Source organism: Primulina tabacum, chromosome 16, assembly GCF_025594145.1.
Source record: "Primulina tabacum isolate GXHZ01 chromosome 16, ASM2559414v2, whole genome shotgun sequence".
NCBI lineage: Eukaryota > Viridiplantae > Streptophyta > Magnoliopsida > Lamiales > Gesneriaceae > Primulina > Primulina tabacum.
The window spans coordinates 32,445,708-32,472,724 of NC_134565.1; the positions used below are offsets into that span (position 1 = coordinate 32,445,708).

The window sequence follows — 27,017 nt, forward strand, 5'->3', positions numbered from 1 at the left end:
ATGTTTGAGTTTAAAAACAAACTTAAATATGCTTGATTTAAAAAAAATTAGAGGAAACATTTTTTAGAAGTTTTTATGTATTTCAGGCTTTTAATATGGAGTTTTGTGTAATTAGCTCAACAAATGGGGTATCAAATGTTAATTAAAATTATTTATAAGGACCAATTGAAATTTCTCCATCACTTTCGTTCTTTCTTCCTATTCGTTTGCCAACATCTTTCCATCTGTGCGCGTCGTTTAATACCAATTCTCCATCGCAAGATTTCAGCTTTCTCAGAACTCGATAAGTATCCATAATCATCAGCTTAAAAACCCCAACTTTCGGAAGATGACCTTCTTCTCCCAAGCTTCTTCTCGCATGATCAGCCTTAACATTGGTAACTCTCAATATGTGTGTGTGATGTGTTTTTGTTTGTGGTATGCATGGTTCGCTGTCGCGGTCGTGGAGATCGGAACGGATGCTATCGTTCCAGTTACAATGAAATTTCGCGGAACAGTTGCGAAACGGGTATTTAAAAAAAATATTATAAATATATAAAAATTAAAAATTCTGAAAAATATTTAGAAATATAAAAATTAAAATAAATATCATTTAAATAGATTATCTGATGTAAATAAGAAATCTAATTTGGCCACCGTTTTTATCCAAACAATGCATGTGCTCAAAATTGCATTATTTGTACTACAAAGCAAAGATACGACGTGCAATAGGACCTACAATTGCATTATTTGTACTAGAAAGCAAAGATACGTGCATTATTAAATCCGTAGATGATTCGACGACGGTTGAATAAAAACCGTCGCTAACATATATAAAACCGTCGCTACTTGCGACAGTTCTTAATAAAACCGTCGCGAATTGCGTTTCGGTTCCGTTCCGAGCGTGGCCCGTTCCGTTTTCCCGTTAAATCGCCGTTCTTCATGCATGGAACGCCGACCCACATCATATACGTCCAAACACCGGAACTCCGTCAAGGTAGGTAGCGTTCCGATCCCGTTTTGGCAAACCATCGTATGTGTGTGTGTTCATAAACTTTTAATTCGATGAAATTCTAGTACCTATTGACCACCTATGAAAACTATATTTCTGTGTAAGGTGCACTGATTTTGTAGTCAAATTGTAAGTATTTACTCTGTTACCTTGTTCGACTACTCGTGTACATTGATGGTTTCGTGTATAGACAGTTATATGAACTAGTTTTGTGATAGTGTGATGATAGATTTTAGTGGGTTTTGAGTTTGAAGGGAGGTTAATGGATTTTTTTCAATCTTTTGTGAACATAGTTTTTGGAAAGTATTCATCCTGCACAGTATGATGAACCTTGTGTTTCTGTTATTTAGGGGGCAAAAAGTTTTGCACCACAATCGATACATTGACTCAGCGTGAGCCTGATTCAATGCTTGCGGCAATGTTCAGTGATCGCCACACTATCTGTCAGGATACTGATACGGTATAACAACAGCAAGAGATGCATTCAAGGAGCCATGATTTTGATTCAAAATGTATTTAGTTATTTTACCGTTCTCTTCGTCTGTCATATTAATTTTGTCAAAGCCCAGCGTTATACGAACTTGGGCTCTTTTGTAACATACTAACATTTGATGGGTTTTCTGCAAATTCACGTAGTTTCTGGTTTCTACTGATGTTGCCACAGGGCTATGTTTTTGTTGATAGAGATGGGAAACATTTTCGGCATATTTTGAATTGGTTGAGGGAAGGTGAAGTTCCCATTTTGAAAGATTATGAATATTCTGAGCTTTTGAGAGAGGCTGAATATTTCCAGCTTCTTGTGAGTCATTCCTTACTCTTTGTTGATTTCATGTCGTTCTAGATAGTTCCTAATTCTTTATTTAATCATGAAATATTTAAATTATGTGACGAACCTTGCATGCGACCAGGAATAATGTGCTTGTTCTTTGAAGTTCTGTTTTATAACCTTTTTTTGTTTAAACAATCATATTTCTTCTACTTTAAACTCGATGATAGGAAAAAAAATTAAAAAATTTCAGTCCATGCATGGGTAAATTTTTTTCTCTATTTTAACTATGATCATAAATTCATGAGCTACAGTGGAAAACTGTTTTAGTAATACACTTGACAGCAAAAAAGTCGGAGAGGAAAGAAACTTGGATTTGAAAAAAAAATATAGAAAAATTTGTCAAGTTAGAGGGGTTATCACCCTTCCTTTGCCTCGCTAAGTCTGTGAATGAGCATATCTGAAAATGCCATGTACTTTCCAGGGATTAATTGATGGAATTAAAACATCGTTGATCAATAGGAAGGTGGACGAGGAGATGGGTACTGAACTGACACGCATCGATATTATTAAATGCATTCAGTCTGAGAAAGTCAGATTTCGAGGTGTCAATCTCTCTGGCCTTGATCTTTCAAAACTGGTACTACTTATCGACTCTGATGCATGTTTCCACTGGACTGAAATATTTAACAGAGTTTTGATGTTGTGTTAAGCACTTGTACCTTCTTAAGTTCTTATAGTATCCCAAAATTAGAGAAGAGTATATACAACTGGGAAAAGGAAATATAAAACTAGTAAATGATTACAAGATTAGCTTTGGTTACCATTGGATGCTAGAAACTTAAGTTTGCTTGTTCTCAAACACAGTTTATTGTAATTGAGTTTATATTCTTTCATGGATTATGAAACAGGTGTTTGTTAGGTTATCAATGTAAGTCATTTTTTTCCTTTTGGCTTATCATATGAATTTTTTCTCAAGTCATCATGTCTGATAAGACCCATTATTTCCGTTATAGTTTATTATAAATTTATTAAGAACATCACATCAAAGTTTTTGCTTAAAAGCATATGGATTGTGGTTTATCTGTGAACCCTGTTGCTTGCTATAAGATGGTTAAGTTTTGTCTATCAGTGTAGTTGATGATGCTTTCTTTACCCCACTGTAGAAGATTTATGGCCATGAATTTCTTAGTTTTTTTTCTGCTTCTATTCAACTTGTCCTCTACTCTGATCAGCTTCTTGCAACTTTTGTTAAAAATGCAGGACCTATCTTATGTGGACTTCAGTTATGCATGTCTAAAAATTATCGTCTTCTCATGCGCCAATCTTCAATGTGCAAAGTTCAAGGTGAGTATTATAATCTCTTTTGAGAGGAAAATGTAAATTATTCTGCTTCATGGATGGTTGGTGCTGCCACATCTCCTGTAACATGTATGCATATGTTTTAATCTATTGGAAAGTTGTGTTTTAAACTGCATACAATATATCCTCAAAATAAATGTTAGGTCTTTTATGGATACTAGTTTTTATATGATTTATAAATTATATTTGTCATGCTTTTAAATTTCTCACATTCTTGTCCCCTCCCTAGTGTAGAAAGATAAAATGTGAAGGAATCGAAGACTACAGAAATATGGAAAATAATGAAATCATGTCATCTGACATCTCTTACAGCTCGTGACTTGATTTTTGTTTCTTTCTTTCTATCTTGATCATGATAAAACTACTTGTTGACATATGCTTGTGTAATTTTATACATATTTGTTTGTTCTTATCCGATATATGAATGTAAGATATAGGATAAAATTTGATTCTTTTGAACATTATGAAGTTAATCCACTAGTGTCTACGATGTGCATCTTACTTGGTTTCCTTTTCTAATGGCTAGCACCGTTTTTCTGGGATTTTTTTTTTCTTTTTGGAACCTTGTCATATGAAGACAGATGTGATATTCATCATGTTAGAATGGTTTAATTTTGTGACAGGATGTGGATGCTGAGGCTTCCATATTTGACAACGCAACATTGCGAGAGTAAGATTATCAATTTAAGGAGCTTTTTCCTTTCTGGGAGTTCCTTTATTATTACTTTTGTTTGGAGTAGACTCCTACATAATGCTTTCAGTACATGAATTTCTGGGATGAGAATATGTAATTCCTGTTGGAATTGTTATTTGGGTTAAGTTCATAAATATTTCTTTTTGTTGTCTCTAATCAATTTAACTTGCTTAGGAAAGATGTGAATTTACGGGGGCTAATCTTCGTGGGGCTCTTTTAGCTGGGGCCAACCTCCAGAGTGCAAATCTACAAGGTAATTCTATCTGCTCTTCAAATATGTATGTCGATGAAAAATATATATTCATAGTTCTTCATGACTATGCTCTTCAATACATGAGTTTCGAGAAAGAGTATCTTTGTACATATGTACCCCTGTTTGGCCGAAGGTTTTTAACGTTTTTTAGCATGTTGCAAGTTTTGGAGGATATAATTAAGTAATGAATTGTCATTTTTCATATCACAGATGCTCGCTTGATCAACTGTATCCTCTTCGGAGCAGAGTTACGTTCTGCACATCTACAGGTATTATCCCAATTCTTTAGAAATACTGAGTTTAGATTGAAGAAAGCTGTTTTATTTTTACTTTTCCAGACTGCTGATCTAACCAATGCCAACTTAGAAGGAGCTAATCTCGAAGGAGCAAATCTGAAGGTAAAAATATTGTATTTGTTTCATGTAATATATTTCCCAATACCATCACAAAATCATATGTAAGAGGATTATGTTCCTAAGGACTTAATCTCATTGTTGTATTGTGCTTACAATTCTTCTTGTTATCTCAAGTATGACTTAATGATGGCTTTCATTTGCGGTGTTCAAATTTCTCATCTTAAATCCATTGCATTGATTCTGGAAACAATCAAAAGAGGTTCTTTCCACTGAAAAGTTGCCTAGTTTTCAGTAATTGGATGTCATTGTATTCAGCTAAACTCGTGGCGCCATTTGGTTATATGTGTATCACAGGGCGCAAAGTTAACTAATGCAAATCTGAGAGGTGCGAATCTACAAAGAGCTTATTTTTTACGGGATGTAGATCTTCGCGATGCAGTAAGTCATTCAATTTAAATTCGAGCTACGACCCAGTGGAGAGCACTCACGTGTATCTACAGATCAATATTTATCTTGCTGATACGTTCTTGACAGGATTTGGAAGGTGCAAGACTTGATGGTGCCAATTTACTTGGAGCAATCGGAGGTAATCAGAAAAGCTTCTGCACAACACAGTATGTATGCTGATTGGCCGTAAGATTTAATATACAGTGACGTCGTCATTTTAAGTTTCGTTTCCAATCTGGTGATGAATATTAATATCAATTAATTTATGAATGAACTGCGTAGAATTGTGAAATTCTTGATATATTTATTTTCATCGACAAATATAATTTATATACATTATTATAATATAGTAGCTGGGGTTCCTCCTCCTTTGCACTTCGATGTTTGAAACTCGAAATGTAACTTGTGTTTATTGTAGTTTGAGTGTGAATTTTATAAAGTGCATTTTATGAACGGCAAGATAAGGAAAATTGTTTTTTGTTCGTGTATGTTTGTTTATTGAGACGGTCTCTTGTGAGATGGTCTCACGAATATTTATCTGTGAGACGGGTCAACCTTACCGATATTCACAATAAAAAGTAATACTCTTTGCATAAAAAGTAATATTTTTTCATGAATGACCCAAATAAGAGATCTGTCTCACAAAATACGACCCGTAAAACCGTCTCATAAAAGTTTTTGCTATGTTTATTTGCACTTTTATCTTTCACATTATCAAATTTAAGTTTTAATCTTCTATTTAAAAAAAAAATAGCCTTTTTTCGGAGTGATGTTAACGTAGCATCAACTTAATGTTGATGTGGCATTGACGTGTGTAGTATTACTCACATCAGCATTCCTGATAAAAAAAAAGACTAAAATTGTCAAAAATTGAAATTTAATAACAAAATAAAAAAATTACACGACCAAAAAATACTATTTTATCTCAAATATATTTTACGGAACAGTTTTAGTTATGATGGTGAAGTAGGCATGCTTATCGGTTCCACCGGACCGGTTCCTATCGGTTCTGGGTCCGATGAGTTCAGAACCGGTTCCGGTTCCAAGTTGAAATACTTGGAACCAATCCAAACCTAAGATCGGTTCGATCTCTAATAAACCGGTTCCGGTTCGGGTTGAACCGGTTCCGAGCTCAAATTTATTATATTTTACTATATAATTAAAATTAAAAATATTGATGGACACTTTTTTATTTAGTATTTTGATGCAAATAATTGTGCATTACATTAAAAAACTATAACAAAATAACTTAAACATTTATTTTTACAATTGAACATCTAAAATTCATCACGATTTATTAAAATATATTTTGAATATTCTGGATCTTCGTCGGAGCTTGAGCTTTGAAATTCGTCGATCGCGCCAGAGGTCCTATTCTTTTTTTCTGCTGCAAACCAATCTTGTAGGCATGTTAGCATGGAAAGTGTTTCTGGCTTTAAATTAGTTCTTTGTTCACCAATGATCCTTCCACATACTGAAAATGATGATTCAGAAGCAACACTTGAACTTTGAAATTATCCGTAGCCTCAATATATTGGCTTAGATAAATTTGGATCTCATTGTAATTGGTTGTTGTCACCGATTTTCCTTTGAACTTTTGTCGTTTCAAACTTTGAAAAAAGTTCAGTGCTCCACTTTTGCTTGTATATGTCGGCATCTCTTCCGGCTGCGCACTCGGTTCATCACATTGTTCACTAGCATACAAATCAAACAATTCTTGGAGAGAATACATAATTGACATATTTTGATCGTCGACATTCTTCCGAAGAAATTTAGCATAATATTCAAAAAACATATCTATTCCTCCTTGATTTTGAGTAGGATCAAGTAATGTTGCTAAACCATGCACAATTGGGATAGTTTCCCAATATTTTAAAAATTTATTTTCCATATTTGAAACAAAATCACGCATAACAGAATTATCGCGATATTCAATAAATTTATAAAACATATTGAAAAGCAAAGGTCGAAACATAGTTGAAGTAGGGTAGTTAATGCCAGAAAATTTTTTGGTTGCTTCTTTAAAAATTTCTAACAAAGAAACACATTTACTCAAAATATTTCAATTATCGTCAGTTAACATTAAAGATTGTACCGCAATATTATTATAATATGGAGTAACTAAATCTTGAAAACGTAATAAAGTATGAAGCAAATGATATAAAGAATTCCATCTAGTTTCAATAGAAAGAGGAAATTTTTTAATTTTAATTCCGGTTGATTCGACTAGTGTTTTTCAGTCACGTCCATCTCTTCATTCACGTAATAATTTCCCACATAATTTGAATTTTTCTATTACAGTGGACATTTGCTCATCACATGCACATTTAACACATAAGTTGATAATATGACACACACATCTAACATGAAGCAAATTACCTTCTAAAGTTGGTTTTAGTGAATCTTTAAGATATTTAATTACAAGAGTATTGACACTCGCATTATCTAACGTTATCGACATTATTTTATTTGTATGCCATAAATCTTAACAACATTTAAAACATATCTAGCTATAATGTATGCATTTTGAGACGATTCTAAATGATCTAGAGCTAAAATTCTTTTTTGCATAGTCCAAGTTTCGTCAATCCAATGACATGTAACAACAAGATATGATTTATATTTTAAATTAGTCTAAATATCAGTTGTCAAACTAACTCTACAAGAAATATTTGAAAGATGCGATTTTAGTGTTTCTTTATATTCTTTATAAATATCAAAACAATATTTCTTAAGTGTGTGCCTAGAAATATTGCGAAAATCAGGTTGAATAGTACTAGTAAATTCAACAAAACCTTCTTGTTCAGCTATTATAAAAGGTTGACAACGTTTGGTAACAAACTTTACGATGGCTTTCCGATAAATTTCTTTTGTAATTGTGAAAGCTTTACCACTTGAAAGATTAATTTGTTGTTGTGTTGGTTCCCTACCGAATGGTTGTAACGTATCAGGATCAAGTTTATGTATCTTAACTAAATGTTTTTTCAAAGTGCCGGTACCATCGGAACCACCACCCGTTTTGTAAGAATACCTTGTTTTGCAAATTTTACAAACGGCAAAAAAGTTATTCGTACCTTGTTGTTCAATATCAAAGTGATCCCAAACTTTGCTTCGCTTTGCGCGGGTTGTCGTCGTGCTCGTTGACATTGTGTTGCTTGCTCGCGTAGACGATGGCGTCCCTAAATCTTTGTTGGGTAGTTCCATGGCTTCTTCATCCTCGTGGCTAGGTTCGACTTCATCAGAGTCGGGGATGTAGCCAAAATGTTCACAAAGTCGGAAGCGTATTCGCCACCATCACCACGACGGTTTGAAGATGATGCCATTGAAATTCGAATTATTTATATGAGTAAATTGAGGAATAATAAATAAATAACAATAAAAATAATACTTATTATAATTAAAATTATAACACAATTATTGAATATATTTGGAGAAAAAATAGCAAAGAAAGATATTGATCGTAGATAAATGAAAAGTTGAGAGAAAATTGATATGTGAAATGTAAAAAATGACTTGTATTTATAGGTGATTTTGAGGGTTAAAAAGATAAATTATATTTGCAATTTGACCCCCAATTTTGAAAAAAAAAATTTGCACATTTCAGTAGCTGTTGAACGGCTACTGAAATGTGCTAACGGCCGCTGCAAATGCAGCCGTTGGCTGCTGCAATTGCAGCCTTCGGGCGCAATCGTTGGCCCAAAGGCCTTTTTTATTTTTATTTTTTTTTAAATTCGGTTTCCGGGTTATGGGTCCGGTTCCGGGTACCGGTTCAGAAAATACTGAACCGGTTCAACCCACAAACCAACGGATTGTACATGGTTTCGGGTCCGGTTCTTACATACCGGATTCGATTCCGGGCTTAACGGACCAGTTCCGGGATCGGTTTCGGTCTGAACCGGTCCGTTAAGCATGCCTATGGTGAAGTACTTTAAAAATAGAGAATGAATATAAATATAAGGTGAACTACTCACTCCCAACTTGTCATCAAACAAACATAATCTATTCAATCTTATTTGCATTCACTTTGAGCACATGGCTGGAATTATCCACAAGATAGAAGAGAAGTTCAAGGGTGGGAAAAAGAAAGGCAAGAAACATGACGAGTACAAGGGTTAAGGCCACGCCCAGTATGGCAGTTCGAACAAAAGGAGGGTTTGATTGATAAGATCAAGGGCGGAAAAGAGCAGAAGACGAAGAAGAAGAAAGAACATGGAGGAGACAGTAGCAGCAGCAATGGTAGCGATTAAACTTATGATGATTTATTAAGGTAATTTTGCAGTTATGGAGTTTGCTTTCATGTGTTCCACTGGTCTTTGGCGTCAATTTATTTTTACAGTTAAAATTAGCAAATCATAAAGGTATTTGCATTAAAATGCTGAAAAATTATATTAGATGAAACTACTGGACGTCTTGATGACAGCTTGGTACTAAGTTCCAGTGAGTCTCATGTGACGGGTCAACTCTACTCATATTCACAATAAAAAATAATACTTTTAGCATAAAAAGTAATACTTTTTTCATGGATACCCAAATAAGAGATCCGTCTCACAAATACGACCCGTGAGACCGTCTCACACAAGTTTTTGCCCTGAAGTTCTATGTTTAAAAAAAAATTCTGTGTTTAATATTATATCGATATCAATAAATTATAAATCTAAATTCGATTAAATTTGAAATTAAAATGTATATTTTTTAAAGATTTTAGCGATAAAAATTAATGATGCACTGTTAAATAAATTTAATTATTCAATAATCATATTACAAAATATCATGAATATACCAACGTAAAGGGCATAACCGATGCATGTTGAGTGTTAATTTATTTAAGAGATGAGGGTATTATTGACATTTTTCAAATGGGGCAAAATCTTTATTATTATTATTATTATTATAAAGATATTATCTAAAGCGGAACCTTTTAACGGTGTTTTTCAAATTTTTTTACTTATTAATTTTTTCATACAAGGTGTGTGTCTTTAAATTAATTACGTGCGTAATTAAATATTTTTTAAATACCAAGCTTTAATCTTTTACTTCATTATCAAAGTAAATACAATGGTTTCTTAAGTAATTTTTTTTTATTATGAATGATACAATTATTTAAAAATTCAAATATTTGGGTAAAATATTAAATAAATATTTTAATAATTTTAAAAATTTTGAAAAGTGAATACTACAGTTATAAAGAAATATACAAATTTATTAAAATAAATTTTATAATATTTTTAATAAATTAAAATATAATAAATTTATAATTTTAGAGAAGTAATCTCAAATTTAATAATAGATAATATAAACATTACATAATAAAAAATAATAAAAAATAAGATATTATGATAATTTTTGCACATCACGTTAATATCAATGAGGTAGATATCGACAACTAACAAGCAAAGATATCGATATCTTAATCTTTAATATATAAATGAGTATGTTTGAGACGGTTTCACATATCTTTGTTCATGAAACGTGTTAATCATGCTCATATTTACAATAAAGTAATATTTTTGGTATAAGTGATTCAAATAGAATATTCATCTCATAAAATAGACAGATCGTCTCATATGAGTTTTTGTGTATATAAAAATAAATATTTTATAAAATTTAAAATTGCACATATTAAAGAGAGAAATATATAATACTATTTTAAACTCTTTTTGCTTAAAATAAGCAAATATAGATTTAGATAAATATATAATAATCATATAAACTCAATGATCTTCTTTATGTGAGAAATATTTTTCTAGCTAATATAATATAATTATAACAAATACGAACCATAGAATAAGTAATAGATTTGACAAATTCAATTAATGGACAATGGCAAGTTACCCTGTAAGACAAGCAACGAGACAACCCTCAAATCTTTTTTTCTATATCAAACATTAAACATTCATTGATATTGTAATTCGTTGATTTATTATTATTATTATTACTATTAAATTTTAGTTCTTCATTGGTTCTTTGAACGGGTCCATTAAATTTCATTTTTCAATGTGTACTTTTGTTTATTTTTTTTCCTTAATAGAATTGAAATTTGAAGCTTTAGAAAATAATAATGGACTTTTTAAATACCTCAAATCAAGATAAAAATATAAACTAACTGATTTTTTAAGTTTCAAGTTGTGTAAATTGTTTTTAGGTGCAAGAATTGTTACGTGATGTTTGCGTCAATATACGGTTTAAAATATTTGAGTTGTACTATTACCATTAACTATAATTTTTGATAAAGCGGCAAGCGTTCAGTCATACAATTGATATCAGATCCAATATCATGGGTTCGATGCGTAGAATAATCGAAACGTGGTTCTTGAGATGCTGTATAATTGAATTAAATCATTACCACCAGACATAGATTCTAGTAAAACGACAAACGCTCGGTCCTACCATTACGTTATAACTTAGTATAAGATGGAAACTTCATAATAACATCAATAAAATTTGGAACAATTTTTATAAATAATATCAGATATCAGATGTTAAATCGTAGAACTTGTCGGACTTAAATAAATTCCATACTTAAAACAATTTTGTTAACTAATTTTCCAATTTACTGTTACAAATTCAGATTAGATTATTTTACATTGTAGTAGTAGCTTTGGAGACATTGAAATATAGAATATTATAAGTATCTGAAAAACCATTAAATCCCAAGAAAAGTAATTTAAAATATATTATCCGATATCATCAACAATCAATATAGCATCATTCCAATGTACTTTACCATATTTTTCATATATAGCACAAGATATGGAAATGGCGTCGGGTAGTTTTCGATTTTTTTTTTTTTTTTTTATATTTAATTGGAATCATTTAGCTTTCATGTGTCACATTCTTGAACTGTATACTGCCTTGTTACAATGTGAAATTCTTTATTTTTTACCGCCACAAAACATCACAAAGCACTGAAAATGACCTCAACAAATAAAAAAAAACATTTTTTTTTAATTTTGTGTTCTTTATGTACCCTTGTTTAATTTATGTCATACAACTATTTTTTTGAAAGTTATGTCATACAACTATAACCAAGTAAGAATTTGTTTTTTTTAAGCCTGAAATAATGAAATTATTAAATATATTATTTAGTTCTACATAATTAATCATCTTTGCAGAATGAGTAGTACTTGCAATCTTTCCGAAGTAAAATGAGACGAATCAATCTCATCGATATTCAAAATAAAAAGTAGTACTCTTAGCATAAAAAATAATATTTTTTCATGGATGACCCAAATAAGAGATCTGTATCACAAAATGCGACATGTGAGACCGTCTCACACAAGTTTTTGCCTAAAATAAAATAGAAATATACTTGAAAAAAATGTCTTTCTTCTTTTATATATTTATATTAGTGTCATGGTTACTCTTGTGTTTATACGATTCTTTAATTTTTTTAAAAAAAAATTGGATTTAATATTTTTTTGTAATTTAATTTAATTATATTATAAACAGGAGTTTTTAATTTTGTGAGGACTATAATCTTAGTTATAATTTGGTTTGGATTAATATATAATATAATTTACACAAACTACTGACTTGGGTGGGTATTTAACAAGTCGGACAGAGAATAGAACAAGTCTTTTCATTGATTTCAACTCCAACAAGTGGCGCTGCCTTGTTAAAGCCGGCTGCTGCATATATTTTTCCACTCCATTCAGTTGGTTGGAGCTTTACTCTCTTCATATACAACTGAAAAATATTAACTTGAAAGAGTGAAGAAATCCAAGAATGGATAGGCTAATAAGGTTAGAGCCATCCAATACAGTGGCGATCGAAATTGAACCCGGGCAGAAATGCTCCGGTTCCATCAGTTTACGCAACGTTATGCACACGATGCCGGTTGCGTTTCGCATCCAACCGTTGAACAAGACACGGTACACAGTTGTTCCACACTCCGGGATCATACTACCTCTCACCACACTCACACTTGAAATCACTTACCAACTTTCTCCGAATTCTTCGCTGCCATACCGGTACCCGCATTGTGATGATTCTTTCATTTTGCAAAGTGTGGTGGCTCCTGGAGCAGGTGTGAAGGATCCAACGTCGACTTATGATTCGGTTCCGAACGATTGGTTCACTAACAAGAAGAAACAGGTGTATTCTGATAGTGGGATCAAGATCATGTTTGTTGGATCGATGGTTTTGAGCAGTTTGGTAGCTAAAGGTTGTATGGATGAAATCAGGGAGGTTCTCGAAAAGAGTGTCCCGAATTCGAGAGCCGCTGATTCTGTTGATTCTGAGGGAAATTCATTGTTACATTTGGCTGTTGCTCAGAGTAGGCCTGATTTGGTCCAGTTGTTGCTTGAATTCGAGCCAGATATTGAGGCTACTAATAGAACCGGATCGAGCCCACTCGAGGCCGCTTCTGCCTCGGGGGAAGAACTGATAGTTGAGCTACTCTTGGCTCACAAAGCAAGCCCGGAGAGATCAGAATTTTCCACTTGGGGTCCAATCCATCTAGCTACAGGGAATGGCCATGTTCAAGTTCTTAGGCATCTTTTACTGAAAGGTGCTAATCCGAATTCGCTCACGAAAGACGGAAACACTGCACTGCACTTAGCCGTCGAAGAGAAAAGACGAGACTGTGCCCGGCTGCTGCTAGCCAATGCAGCTAGATCAGATATTCGAAACACAAGTGATGGTGACACACCTCTACACACAGCCTCCACCATAGGAGACGAGCAAATGGTGAAACTTTTGCTCCATAAGGGGGCAAATAAAGATATAAGGAACAAACAACGTAAGACGGCCTACGATCTTGCTGCTGAAAACGGGCACACAAACCTATTTGACGTCCTAAAACTTGCCGACAAGCTATGTACTGCTGCGAGAAAGGGAGAGCTGAGGATGATCCTCAAGCTTCTAGAAAATGGGGCATCCATTCATGGGCGGGACCAGAACGGCTGGACCGCACTTCACCGGGCCTCATTTAAGGGACGTATAGACGTGACACGAATGTTGATCGAAAAGGGCGTCGATGTTAATGCGAAAGATGAAGATGGATACACGGCGTTGCACTGTTCTGTGGAGTCGGGGCAGGTGGATGTGATCGAATTGCTCGTAAAGAGAGGAGCTGACGTTGAAGCAAAAACAAATAAGGGCGTTACAGCCGTTCAAATTGCTGAATCTTTAAACTATACAGGGATTATTAGGATTCTTGTACAGGGAGGAGCTGCAAAAGATGGCGTTTTACAGCTTAAAAGTAAGCAAGATTCTGTGGCATTTGGTAAGGGGATTTCTAGCAGAGAAATGGATACTGGTGTGATTAAGAGGAATCAGAATCATAGCAGGAGAGTTCGTCGGAGTAGCTTCGATCACTATGCTCCATTAGCCGTGGTCTGAGGCCGGACAGAAACACAGTTCATGTGAAACATTTTTTAAAAAAAAAATATTTGTTGCATACTAAAATATATAAAGTCATCACTTGGATTTAGTTTCAGGAAACAACTGATTCATTAAGCGAAAGGTGGAAGCGTTCTTTTTCAGTTCAGAGGAAAATCAGTAGAATTATGAGTGTTGATTCACAAGGATAGAAGTGCTCAAATATGTTCGAGTCTGTCTGTTTCTCTGCTGTTATTACAGTGATTAAATGAAAGATGGATGTTATTTACCTTTTTGGTGGATGTTTGTTCGAGAAATCTTTTTTTTTTTTTTTTTCCCATTTATTTTGTTTTGTTTTGTTTTGATGGGCTTTGAATGTGCCGATGAATGACGAGATTATCTAAGGCAAAAACAATCTTACAGTTTGGTGGTTCAATTGTACATCAAACCGTGGGATTACTCCGAATCCGGTGCTGTTTGCTCCCTACCGAGGCTCATAGGCAAATCTATTCTATTTATTTATTTCACAAAGAGGTAGTAGATTAAGCTCCAAACCTGAAATATATCCAATGTAATTATATTGTAAGTGAAAGAAATCATATTGAACTGATATTTCATTGAGACTATGGTTCGTTTCTCAAGAATATAATATAGGATCGAATGTTTTTCGTCTTATCAATAGTATAGATGATGATAACAATATAATTCAAATTTATTTTAAATTATATAGCAACTCAAACGCCAAATTTTGATAACTTACATCGTAAAATTATCACATCCAAACATCTCCCAATATTTGCATTGATTGCAATTTATGAAAATCGAATACATGCATTGACTATGATACTAATTGTAAGATCAGTACTTGTCGTTTACTAAAAGCTATCGAAAGTGGCAACGATATAACTCGAGTATTTTTAAATCATATAATAATTCAGATGTCACGTTTTGGTCACCCGTCTAGCAAAAACAATTATTATACTAAACTGCTATGACTATACGATATTACAAACAAACTATGGAAAGTTGACATTTGAAGGAGTCTCTTTTTTAAAATAAGTTAAATAAATAATAATAATAATTACATTGAGCCACTTCCAGGTCCTAATTTCATGATTTGTTAGCTGTTAGTAAATTATAATGCGAAAAAATTATTTGATTAAATATCAGTGAACTTAAAACATAGTCGTTGCTAACAAAGCATTTAACATGTTGCACGGTTGACAAGCATGAATCCATTAGCGCTTGTAGAACTTTATTTTGTCTTATCTCACTTTTTTTTTCCCCGATTTTTATGCTTAAATCGTCATATTTTTATTGTTTTTAGGTCTGATCGAAAAGTGTGAAAGTTTAATTTTAAAGATAATCACAAAAAATTTAATGTCAAGTATGAATGATTCATGATAATAAAGAAAATAATTGATGAATAATTTTTCTATCTTTCAAACAGATTTGTGATAACATTTTAGGAAGTTTTATACTTTTGCAACAAATTTGGATAAGAAAGAATATTTTTTTTTTATTACATTTGAAGTTGGTAGGATGAAATTTTGAAAGAAAAACCAAAATAGAATTAGTCATGGAATAAAGTGTGGCGACGTCTTGTGACTGCTTAACGACTACCTTGTCATTGCATATAGGAGCTTGAAATTGATCATAAAAATACCATATTTTAAAAATCTTTGATTCATTGGATATACTCTATTCGATGATGTGTTATTTTTGTAATTTATTTTTACTTTATCTCCTCTATCCTTATCTACAAGTTAAGTTAAATACTACACGCAGTCTCATAGGAATTCACCATATGGAAGGGAAGAACAGGTGGAGGGAAAGACACACTAAACAAGCAAGATTCATGCATAATTCTGATATTTCTTCTTTTTATTTTTATTTCTTTATTTTCACGATATCAAACATTATGTTTTTATCTAACTTTAATTTTATGGTGTAGTCATCTTATGACGAAGACCACGATAGAATCAAACTTGTGATCTTTTTGTGCATATTGAATTGATCAGGGTCTTGATTTATTTTATGTTATTAATCGATATTTTCGTAGGTATCGTGTATTTAATATGACCAATTGATTGTATTTTTATTATTTGGTTTCGGCTCGAAAAAAAATAAATTGAAAATAACTTTAAAAATATTGATCAACACATGGTTAAACGGACTAAACATAAAATTCGGTTTTATAGATATACATTTTGGTTTAATTATTGTACTTAATAAAATTTCATAGAGTCATTAAAAAATTATTGACATTTTGAATACCTCTAAACTTTTGTAAAGTTTTTAAAAGACAAATTTGAAGATCACATGACTTTTTAAAACTATACAAAAGTTTACATTGAATAATACTAAACTTTTATTAAATATATACAAGTTTAAATTGAATACTTCTAAAATTTTAAATTGCACAAAAGTCATTAAAAATTTAAACCTAATACAAAAATAACCAATTTTATGATAAACATGGAATAAGTGTATACTTTAACAATAATTTAAATTTTATTTTTAAATAAAATTTACATGTATATAATATAATACAATACACTTTTTATCACGATTCTAATATTGCACCCGTACGATCGATAGGTCAATTTAATCAATTTTTTAAACGTAGTTTTTAAGTTACCGATTTATAATATCTTAATAATATTTTATAATATTAAATTATGTATAGTATAACTTTTTGAAATTTTTGCTTTACTAAAATTTTAAGTGAATTAATTAGTGTATAAATAAAACGTTTCGAACATTAGGAATACAAAAGGTACAATAATATAATTTCCTAATGAATCATGCACGACCAAATATTGGTTAAATCTTGTGTTTCTAAAAAATATAAAATGGTATTTCAAATATATATTTATACATAAATGGTCACGTTAATATATATAATCAAATAAAATAAACATAGAAATTTGTAAGAAATTAAAATATATTTTGTTAGTGCAACACGCCTATCATTGATAATTCTGAATTGCTGTGCACATAGGGATCAATTTTTTTTTGGTTTTTAGTCTTCGTTGTATCTGGTAGAATGAATGAATATTTGACTTCATAATCATGAATTCGATTTTTCCTACCAAGATCTTCTTAGATGAACTTGTTGTACATGACTTATCCACTGTGATTTATCTGACTAGCGTAATTCGTTAGCTACTACGTTAACCCGAGAATGTACCCAATGTGCATTTAAAGATAACAGCTTCGGGTTCAAACAACATTTAAAAAACTTAAATATTTTGTTTATATAATAATTTCTACTATTAAGTAATTTTTATAAAAAAACATATATAGAGATTATACTAGAACTTTAAAAATGAATTTTTCTGTTTTTTTTTTTTAAATTATTCATACTGATTTAATTGGATAAATTTTTTCAGTTTAAAATTTGTAATGTTTAATAATAATTTATCGTATCACATAGAGTTAATTAAGCTGTGTTTTAAATTTTTAGAGCAAAATCATTTAAATTTCAATGTCATTAATATCGTATATGTTAATTTATATATGAGATGAGTCGACTTGATTCATATATGTATTGAAAATTATTACTTTTGACATAAAAATGATATGCCTTATGAATCAGGCAGGGTCGAAGATTTGTCTCATAAAACCGACCCATGAGACGATTTCATAGGAGTTTTTGTTTTTTTAGTAGGTCTCATATGAAACGGTCTAACTGATCTAATCCATAAGACAGATCGACACGGTCCATATTTAGAATGAAAAATAATAATATCGACATTCAAAATAATAATTTTCACGAGTCAGATTTAAGACATCCGTCTCATAAAATAAACTCATAAAACACGTTTATAAAAATTTATGTGCTACAATATAGCGTTTTGAAGAGCTCTATATATACTCCACCAAGGATTTCCATGGAAAAATATTGTTTTTTTATGTTAAGAGTATTACTTTTTTATTGTTAATATCGATAGGATTGACCCGTCTCACAGATAAAGATTCGTGAGACCGTCTCACAAGAGAACTACTAAAAAAAAATTATTCAATATTCATTACAACTATAAGAATAGATTTCAAGAATCAAATATGCAAAATAAAAAATAAATAAAAATAAAATGGGTGGCCCACGTGGCAGGCCACCCATTCCTACCAACTATCGTCACCACCCAAGACTTACGAGTTACGTCCCCAAATGGTTTTTTTTTACGTTGTCAAAATTGCTCAGGCTTTCATGGGGCGCGTGACTGACTGATTTTGCATTTAACAAATGTTAATAGTTAATTTAACACTACAAACAGATGCAAAACCATTTTTTAATCTCGAGTAATTTGTTTCATAAATAATTTCTCAAGAGATTGGGCAAAAAATTAAATTTGATTCCAATAATGTTCTAAACCCGTTCTGATCTAGTTCAATTTTGTTTTGTTTTGTTTCGAATTAGGGATATATATATTTTAAATGTAAAAAAATTATTTCAATAAAAAGACGCTTAAATAAAATTGTGAAATGGATATGTTATTTTCTATGTTCGAATAAATCAGTAAATAAGTTGGTCAAATTTTTATATAAAACTTCTGAAAACTTTGTAATATAAAATTATAATCCAAATCAGTGAAGAATTAAAATAATATTTTTGACCAAAAATAAGTAATCAAATCAAATTCAATATTGGTCGATATCATGAATCATATCACAAATAGCACTAAAAGCACGCGCCCCAATAATCGCGCGTCACCCAGTTACCCCCTATCGAAGTTTCACTGAATTCTCCGTAGGAAGATTTCACTATCCTAGATCTACCACCGTAGTTTGGTAGATGTCAACTATGGGTGATGATATTATTTATTCAACGCATAATCACTTATTTATATATTATAATTAAATTAAATATTAAATGAATGAATGAATCCAAACATTTAATAAACGAGTAGGTAACTGTGAGACGATCTCACAAATCTTTATCTGTGAAACATGTAATTCTATCGATATTCACAATAAAAAGTAATATTCTTATCATAAAAAGTAATATTTTTTTCTGACTGACCCAAATAAAATATTCGTCTCATAAAATACGATCGTAATGTCTTCTTAAACAGGTTTTTACTTTAATAAATAATAGCAATCTTCTGCCACACTACAGCACAGTAGCTGACAATTACTGTACTCAGAATTTGTTTTGTTAATTAATTGATTAGTCTCTATAAATAATCTCATCACCCTACTCCCAAAACTCGCGTCTCCCGTTTCTCGCCCTCAAATCAACCGCTCCCCGTCTCCATTTCCCCGAAAAGTATGGATTCCCTGTCTTTCTCTAGTGTCTCGCTCCGTTCGTGTTGTGTATTTATGTTTTTTGCTGGACGTCTTCGTTCGTTCATTTTGTTGAGTCCCTTTTTTTGTGGTATTAGAATTAGACTAGCGATTTTTTTGTGTTGTTTTGGTAGATTTGTGGTTTTTGAATTGCATTTTTGAAGGTTTTTTGCTTCGTTTCGCTTAGATCAATCGGTGAGAGCCAGTTTTATTGGTTTTCATGTGTTCTTTTGTTGATGTGATTTCCGTTTACTTGAATTGTTATTGTTGTTGATTGAAATTCGATTTGTTTTGATGTCGATTATGTGTGTTCTGGAATCTCGATGCAGGTAATGTGCTGACGTGGCTTTAGTAAGGAGTTGTGATTGGGTGGCGGGGATGGAATATGTGTGGATACGCTATACATAGTTAGTTTTCGGGGTGGAATTTGTAGATCTGGATTTCAGATTTTGATCCGAGTAGATCTGGCTTGAAGTGGATAATGAGAGTGTGTAGTTCGATTAAATTTGTCGGCATTGTGCCCCTGGTTCGGGTTTCGGGCATGTAATGGGTTTCTTTGTTTGGATCTGGAATTTTCTTTTGGTTTTTTGGCAATAAGTTTTTTTTATCTTAGAACTTTTATAGTGGTTGATTTAACACCACCATACAGTGGAATCATCGTAACGATTTTAATTGTGAAATTTCTACTAGTATTTATCATTTGTGAGCATTATGAGCTAATCTTGTGGGCAATCAGTGATAAGATCTGTTCCAGACATTTTCCCTGTTTGATTATTCGATGCGTTGTAATTGTAAGAAAATCTGGGCTGCATGTTAGCCATGTGATTAATAGAGTCAACAACTTTTTTTGGTTTCTGGTATCTCACATGATTAACATGCATAATTTTATTAACTTGATTTGATTGTATGTATCACCTATGTGATATTTATGTTGTACGATTTAAATCGTGATGTGATCGAATGAATTTGATGAACCAGAAACATGGCTTCTCACATCGTTGGATACCCACGTATGGGCCCTAAGAGAGAGCTGAAGTTTGCTCTGGAATCTTTCTGGGATGGCAAGAGCAGCGCAGAGGATTTGGAAAAAGTGTCGGCTGACCTCAGGGCATCCATCTGGAAGCAGATGACTGATGCCGGGATCAAGTATATTCCTAGCAACACGTTCTCTTACTATGATCAGGTACTTGATACAACTGCTATGCTTGGTGCTGTCCCCTCGAGATACAATTGGAGTGGCACTGAGATTGGTTTCTCAACCTACTTTTCCATGGCAAGAGGAAATGCCTCAGTTCCTGCTATGGAAATGACCAAGTGGTTTGACACCAACTAGTAAGTGATGTGTAAAACTCCACATAGCCTTAGAGAGTTCATCTTTATGTTGATTATGCTTTTTAAACTCATGCATTCTTTTGCCATTGCAGCCACTTTATTGTACCAGAATTGGGACCAGATGTGAAATTTTCATATGCTTCCCACAAAGCTGTGAACGAATACAAAGAGGCTAAAGCGGTATGAGCTCTGTAAATATCCTTCTATATTTCCAATTTTACCAACAAACAGAACATGTGTGTTTTTCTAAAAGATGGTAGTCATTGCCCTCACATCTTTGTATGTTTAAGTGTCATTGTATAATGGGTGTCTCATTGTTAACTAAAAGTTTGTTTGATTTGTTACTGCCACCTGATGGGATTCACCGTCATGCAGCTTGGTGTTGATACCGTCCCTGTACTTGTCGGCCCTGTTACATACTTGTTGCTTTCTAAGCCCGCCAAGGGTGTTGAAAAGACTTTCCCTCTTCTCTCTCTTCTCGACAAAATTCTTCCAGTCTACAAGTAAGAAAACATTTTGCAATATTTTTAATCAATTGACTGTCTCACTCATCACATTGTCGAACCAATTTGGTATTTAAATGGATGTCTACCTGCAGGGAAGTTATTACTGAATTGAAGGCAGCAGGTGCTTCGTGGATCCAGTTTGATGAGCCCACACTTGTTTTGGATCTCGACTCTCACCAATTGGAAGCATTCACCAAGGCATATGCTCAATTAGAATCAAGCTTATCTGGGCTTCATGTTCTTATCGAGACTTACTTTGCTGATGTCCCTGCGGCGGCATTCAAAACCCTTACCTCTCTTGCCGGAGTCGCTGGGTTTGGTTTTGATTTGGTCCGTGGTAGCAAGACCCTTGATTTGATCAAGAGTGAATTCCCTTCTGGAAAAGTCCTTTTTGCTGGAGTGGTTGATGGCAGGAACATCTGGGCTAATGATCTGGATGCATCTCTCATCACCCTGCAGTCTCTTGAAGGCATCGTGGGAAAGGGTATATTGGCGAATTCCTGAATTTACGAGGTATCAATTTGCTGTTATGGAGAGTCTTTTTATTCACTTTTTGTGCAGATAAGCTTGTTGTGTCCACCTCCTGCTCCCTTCTCCACACTGCTGTGGATCTTGTAAATGAGCCTAAGCTGGACAGAGAAATTAAATCCTGGCTCGCATTTGCTGCGCAAAAAATTGTTGAAGTTGATGCTTTGGCAAAGTCACTGGCTGGAAAGAAGGATGAGGTATATAATTCACAACAGCTCTCTTATGAATTGAGGACATTATTTTCATTTGGACTTTTCTTCCTAAATAATTTGTTCATTAGTATACTGTTCACATGTCTTTCCACAATTTCCTTATAGTTTTGTCTGGAACATGAGATGAATAAACTAATATGCGTGTTTGGTTGTTTATTGCAAGTCAGGCATTCTTCTCTGCTAATTCTGCTGCTCAGGCTTCCAGGAAATTCTCCCCGAGGGTGAATAATGAAGCTGTCCAAAAGGCTGTAAGTAGTTAATCTGCATATTTACCATTTGATAAAGTTCTGTCTTGTGCTTACCAATCTACTCTACTTTTTGCAAACAAGGCTGCCGCTTTGAAGGGCTCTGACCACCGCCGTGCTACCAATGTTAGTTCTAGACTTGATGTTCAACAAAAGAAGCTTAACCTTCCAATCCTACCAACCACCACCATTGGTTCCTTCCCCCAGACCATAGAACTCAGAAGAGTCCGCCGTGAATACAAAGCCAAAAAGTGAGTGATTCTCTCTTCCTCTGCACTTTGTAATCAGCACGGACTTGAGATTATGTATTTTAGAACATTTCGTTTTGTAGGATCTCTGAGGAGGAATATATCTCCTCTATAAAAGAGGAAATCAAGAAAGTTGTCAAGCTTCAGGAGGAGCTTGACATCGATGTTCTTGTTCATGGAGAGCCAGAGGTAAGCCAATGAAATGATCATGAATAAGCTATTTGTCATGTTCTGACAAATCGAAGATACTATAAAGTCATTGTGATTATGTATTTATATTTTGAATTTTTTAATTCCAGAGGAACGACATGGTTGAGTACTTCGGCGAGCAATTGTCTGGCTTCGCCTTCACTGCCAATGGGTGGGTGCAATCTTATGGATCTCGCTGTGTGAAGCCACCGATTATTTATGGTGATGTGAGTCGGCCCAAGCCAATGACCGTCTTCTGGTCCACTGCTGCCCAGAGCATGACCAAGCGCCCAATGAAGGGAATGCTTACAGGCCCAGTTACCATTCTTAACTGGTCCTTTGTACGAAACGACCAACCCAGGTCTATATCTTTCCTGGAAAGATACGACATTTCTTGTTTCTCACCATTTAAACAAATTCTGACTCGCATTTCTTGGTTCGCAGATTCGAAACCTGCTATCAAATCGCTTTGGCCATTAAGGACGAAGTTGAGGATCTTGAGAAGGCAGGAATTACTGTGATCCAAATTGACGAAGCTGCACTGAGAGAAGGATTGCCTCTGAGGAAGGCTGAACATGCTTTCTACCTAGACTGGGCCGTCCACTCATTCCGAATCACCAACTCTGGTGTCGAGGACACAACCCAGGTTTGTCCCATTTACCTCGCCCTTTCTAGTCAATTATCTTATCGTGTTAAAAAAATGTCGGGCACCTCCCATCAGCATGCTCAACTTTTTTAAAAGAAATGGTTTCTAGCATGATAGCAGTAGTTAAAAAAAAAACATGGGGCAATAAACTTCTTGTATTCAAGACCAACGTGCATGTATATGTATAGAATTTAATACCAGTGTATATTTTCCTCGAACTCCAGTTTTTTCTTGAATCGTCATGTAAGGTAGAAAATTAATTTTTTTCATCTGTTTAAATTTTTAGGTAAAAATGTATTGTATATACCCGACACCACAATAACACTTATCAATAACCTTTTTCTCATTTTGACACTACAGATCCACACCCACATGTGCTACTCCAACTTCAACGACATCATCCACTCCATTATCGACATGGATGCTGATGTGATCACGATTGAAAACTCCCGGTCTGATGAGAAGCTGCTATCTGTGTTCCGTGAAGGCGTGAAATATGGTGCTGGAATTGGTCCTGGTGTGTACGATATCCACTCCCCGAGAATACCATCTACTGAAGAAATTGCGGACAGAATCAATAAGATGCTTGCTGTTCTTGAAACCAACATCTTGTGGGTAAATCCCGATTGTGGCCTGAAAACGCGCAAGTATGGTGAAGTGAAGCCTGCACTCGAAAACATGGTTTCTGCAGCAAAACTCCTTCGCACTCAGCTTGCAAGTGCTAAATGAGCAAATTTAATGGTGCCACACACACACACACACTAGTTTCTATAAGTAGTTGTTTCTCAAGTTCTAAGAAATGGTTTCTCAGTATTGAATAATTTGTTGTCTGTCATGAAAATTCATTCAGCGGTTGGTTGTAGGCTGCCAAATGGCCTTTTATTTTTGGTTTCCGTGTTTTTATCTTTCACGCTTCTTAAGTGTTACTGTATTTTGTATTTTAAGCATTGTTTCAATTAGTGTATCTTGATCAAGGGAGAAATTGAAATCAGAACAAGTGGCTAAATTCGCTGTAATTATTGTTTTTTGCATTAAATTTAAATTCAATTATTTTTAATAAAAATAAGTAATGCTGAAACTGAATGGCGAACAAGTAGGAAATTTTTTTTTTCTCTTATTCACAAAGCATCATGTACATAACTAACCTGAATTCGTACATTACTATCAAACGGGCTGACCAAATATCAAGTTTATAATCATTAGTAATTACAATCATCAACCTCGACAACGGTAGATTTGTACATATAAATAACATAAGACACCAACGCCGCCACAGTCACGCCCATAGCTGCCACGATCACGGCTGTCTTGGCCACTTTCAAAGCTGAAGCCACCCATTTCCGTCCCCGGAACTCATCTTCTATATATGCATTTGTATTTCCTACATCATTCGAAGGAAGTGCCGTGGCTTCATCTTTGGTGGACTCCATTTTAGGCCTTTGATCATCCTTGGATCCAATGACCCTTTTGTCATCCTTTTCAGTGACTCTGTTTTTTATTTTGGGCATTGTAATATGGAGACAATCATTCACAAACTTTGCACTAATTGTTGAGGAATCATAGATGTTTGATATTTTTAGTTCCTTGTAGAATTTACTTTTCCGCGATGGATTTATTGAGCGTTCCCCTGAAATCTTTAGAGTCGCTTGATGGCTAATTTGCACTCTTAGCTGTTCCTTTTCGAAATCTTGAAATAAAATTTGGAAAGAGTTATGGCCAAAATCCTCACATGAGAATGAGTAGACGTAGAAATGCTGAACTAAAAGGACCCTTTTGGAGACATTATCCTACTTTAAAATATAAATGTGAAAATGATAATGGCAATGTGACGTTCAATTAGGAGAGAAGGAAAGGTTACTTGATGACTTGATGTTCAGATAGGTCTAACACTATTTGTGGTGACTAGGCTACTGTTCTTCCCCTTCTTCTATGTTATTTATGATCAAATGAAACAATTTTTCGTCATATACTTAACATGTTAATGAATCGACAATAGGAAAAAAAACGAGTTTATCTAAACGTTATGAAGTAAAATATATTATTTTATGCTCAATAGGAAAAGCTAAAAATCGACAACATCATAGTCTGATTGCATAAAAAAATTCACCTTGGAGATGGATTTCAAGAATGTCACGATCCTCCTTGCGTTGCCATTTACAAAATGGTTCGAATTCGTGAATTTCAAGCGCTTGAGCACCTGATTTTCTTTCCATTTGTTACAATTTGTTGAGAATGTTTTGTATGTTCAGTTGAGGTATTTTTTGTCTTGAATTCATTTATATACATATTGTTACGTTTAAGAACAATTGAGAAAACATGATGCGATGGATTACCCAAGTGGTTTCTTGTGGATTTCCCATTGCGAAAGAGAATCAATTCTTGCTGATTTTATAGGGATATTGTTGCTTTATGCTTGAGAAATCCCACTTAATTTTTTAGTGTTTTTATTTCTTCGTTATGTGGGCAATCGAAATCGCCTCGTTTACTTAATAACAACTTTTCATGTGTAAAATTATTACCAGAAATATATGATTTCTTCGTATTTATTTCACGTGAAAAATCATTTTTTTAAATAAAATCAGATAACATTCTAGGTTTTATTCTCCTAACATTCCCAATTTTTTTTATATAAAAATCGGATAAATCAAATTAACATTCTCGTTAAAAAGATTATACAAACATATAATGCGTGCATTGTCGGTGATGGAAAAATTATCCTTCATTTCCTTCGATATAAGTCTACAAGCCACATAAATTAACAGGTGGAGGCCTTATTGGCCAATGCAGCCAGAAATCCCCTGTAATTTCCCTCCTCTACACTTTCACAAATTACAATTTTCAATTCTTTACCATATTTTTTCTTGAAAAATCTTATAATCTCATCCACGTCTACCTCTGCCCTGCTAACCAGAATTAGCACCAATGCGCCTTTCTCGCTTGTTGTTGTCCCCTTAAGGCATTGTGTGATGTCTCCCTCTGTTTCCACTATGTTGCTTGTGGGAAACTTTCTGCACCAAAACTGGTTTGTCCTTGTTTGATCTAATTTGAACAATTTCTCATAAATTCTAAATCTTTTAAAAAATATGTATAAGATCCATACTTTGATTCTTGAAGTTTGGATTCCACATTTTTGTATAGTTTTATTGGTAAACAAGTGTCCTTGATTTGTTAAATAGGTGTTTACGCATAGCAACGCCAACATACTAATTCGCTTAGTCTCGTTTTTCTTGTTTATGAAATAGAGTATGTCTCTTGTGAGACGGTCTTACGGATCTATATTTGTACTAGCATAAAAGTACGTGCATTCGCACGTGAACCCATATTCTAAATAACTAAAAAATAAATTAATAATAAAAATATTTTTAATCTTTGCATAGTGATTCAATCCATCAAACAACATTTCGTTCGAAAAAAGATAGATCAATATAACAATACAAATACAATGATATGAAAGGATTTGAATTGATTAAGCAATATAAGAGTGTACATAGAATTATATGAATATATTTTAATCAATTAAGCAATATAAAAGTGGAAGAAAACATTTTAGTATATGATGTTGATATTTATCTACTCATTACATCAATTAATTGATAAATATGTTCCTAAAATGTAAAAATTACATCTTGAAA

The 27,017-nt window shown here is 33.4% G+C and overlaps 4 protein-coding genes across 7 annotated transcripts; 3 read left to right on the top strand and 1 right to left on the bottom strand.

Moving 5' to 3' along the window:
• Window positions 1-102: 102 nt before the first annotated feature.
• On the top strand, window positions 103-5,172 carry LOC142530058 (FH protein interacting protein FIP2-like). Its single transcript, XM_075635819.1, has 11 exons — window positions 103-377; window positions 1,342-1,451; window positions 1,656-1,790; window positions 2,242-2,397; window positions 3,021-3,104; window positions 3,743-3,789; window positions 3,993-4,066; window positions 4,277-4,335; window positions 4,405-4,464; window positions 4,777-4,860; window positions 4,957-5,172. The coding sequence occupies exons 1-11, from the start codon at window positions 329-331 to the stop codon at window positions 5,047-5,049; spliced, it is 951 nt and encodes a 316-aa protein (XP_075491934.1). The 5' UTR covers window positions 103-328; the 3' UTR covers window positions 5,050-5,172.
• A 7,307-nt stretch (window positions 5,173-12,479) lies between these two features.
• On the top strand, window positions 12,480-14,428 carry LOC142529461 (protein VAPYRIN-like). Its single transcript, XM_075634993.1, has 2 exons — window positions 12,480-14,302; window positions 14,336-14,428. The coding sequence occupies exon 1, from the start codon at window positions 12,595-12,597 to the stop codon at window positions 14,209-14,211; it is 1,617 nt and encodes a 538-aa protein (XP_075491108.1). The 5' UTR covers window positions 12,480-12,594; the 3' UTR covers window positions 14,212-14,302; window positions 14,336-14,428.
• A 4,864-nt stretch (window positions 14,429-19,292) lies between these two features.
• Window positions 19,293-24,401, top strand: LOC142528604 (5-methyltetrahydropteroyltriglutamate--homocysteine methyltransferase-like). 4 transcript variants are annotated; one of them, XM_075633665.1, is made up of 14 exons: window positions 19,357-19,462; window positions 19,809-20,022; window positions 20,458-20,811; window positions 20,904-20,991; window positions 21,187-21,314; window positions 21,410-21,801; window positions 21,879-22,042; window positions 22,225-22,305; window positions 22,387-22,553; window positions 22,634-22,739; window positions 22,850-23,100; window positions 23,184-23,385; window positions 23,746-24,159; window positions 24,197-24,401. In XM_075633665.1, the coding sequence occupies exons 2-13, from the start codon at window positions 19,961-19,963 to the stop codon at window positions 24,112-24,114; spliced, it is 2,364 nt and encodes a 787-aa protein (XP_075489780.1). In that variant the 5' UTR covers window positions 19,357-19,462; window positions 19,809-19,960; the 3' UTR covers window positions 24,115-24,159; window positions 24,197-24,401. The 4 variants fall into 4 exon arrangements, with proteins under 4 accessions (XP_075489781.1, XP_075489780.1, XP_075489779.1 ...); XM_075633664.1 differs by having other exon boundaries at window positions 19,358-19,462; window positions 23,746-24,401; XM_075633666.1 differs by lacking the exon at window positions 19,809-20,022 and having other exon boundaries at window positions 19,293-19,462; window positions 23,746-24,401.
• Window positions 24,402-24,479: 78 nt separating this feature from the next.
• Window positions 24,480-25,634, bottom strand: LOC142528606 (uncharacterized). The gene is made up of 2 exons (XM_075633668.1): window positions 25,493-25,634; window positions 24,480-25,072 (listed from the first exon to the last, which is right to left on the bottom strand). Exons 1-2 carry the CDS (start codon window positions 25,596-25,598, stop codon window positions 24,585-24,587), a joined length of 594 nt encoding a protein of 197 aa, XP_075489783.1. The 5' UTR covers window positions 25,599-25,634; the 3' UTR covers window positions 24,480-24,584.
• Between the last annotated feature and the right edge of the window lie 1,383 nt (window positions 25,635-27,017).

Coding starts and splice junctions, on each gene's coding strand:
- LOC142528606 (XM_075633668.1), bottom strand. CDS start 25,598: ATGGAAAGAAAATCAGGTGCTCAAGCGCTTGAAATTCACGAATTCGAA. Junction 25,073..25,492: donor TCTTGAAATCCATCTCCAAG/GTGAATTTTTTT, acceptor TTTTATTTCAAG/ATTTCGAAAAGGAACAGCTA.
- LOC142528604 (XM_075633665.1), top strand. CDS start 19,961: ATGAGAGTGTGTAGTTCGATTAAATTTGTCGGCATTGTGCCCCTGGTT. Junction 20,023..20,457: donor CTGGTTCGGGTTTCGGGCAT/GTAATGGGTTTC, acceptor TTGATGAACCAG/AAACATGGCTTCTCACATCG. Junction 23,101..23,183: donor GTACGAAACGACCAACCCAG/GTCTATATCTTT, acceptor CTTGGTTCGCAG/ATTCGAAACCTGCTATCAAA.
- LOC142529461 (XM_075634993.1), top strand. CDS start 12,595: ATGGATAGGCTAATAAGGTTAGAGCCATCCAATACAGTGGCGATCGAA.
- LOC142530058 (XM_075635819.1), top strand. CDS start 329: ATGACCTTCTTCTCCCAAGCTTCTTCTCGCATGATCAGCCTTAACATT. Junction 3,105..3,742: donor TTCAATGTGCAAAGTTCAAG/GTGAGTATTATA, acceptor ATTTTGTGACAG/GATGTGGATGCTGAGGCTTC. Junction 3,790..3,992: donor GACAACGCAACATTGCGAGA/GTAAGATTATCA, acceptor TGCTTAGGAAAG/ATGTGAATTTACGGGGGCTA.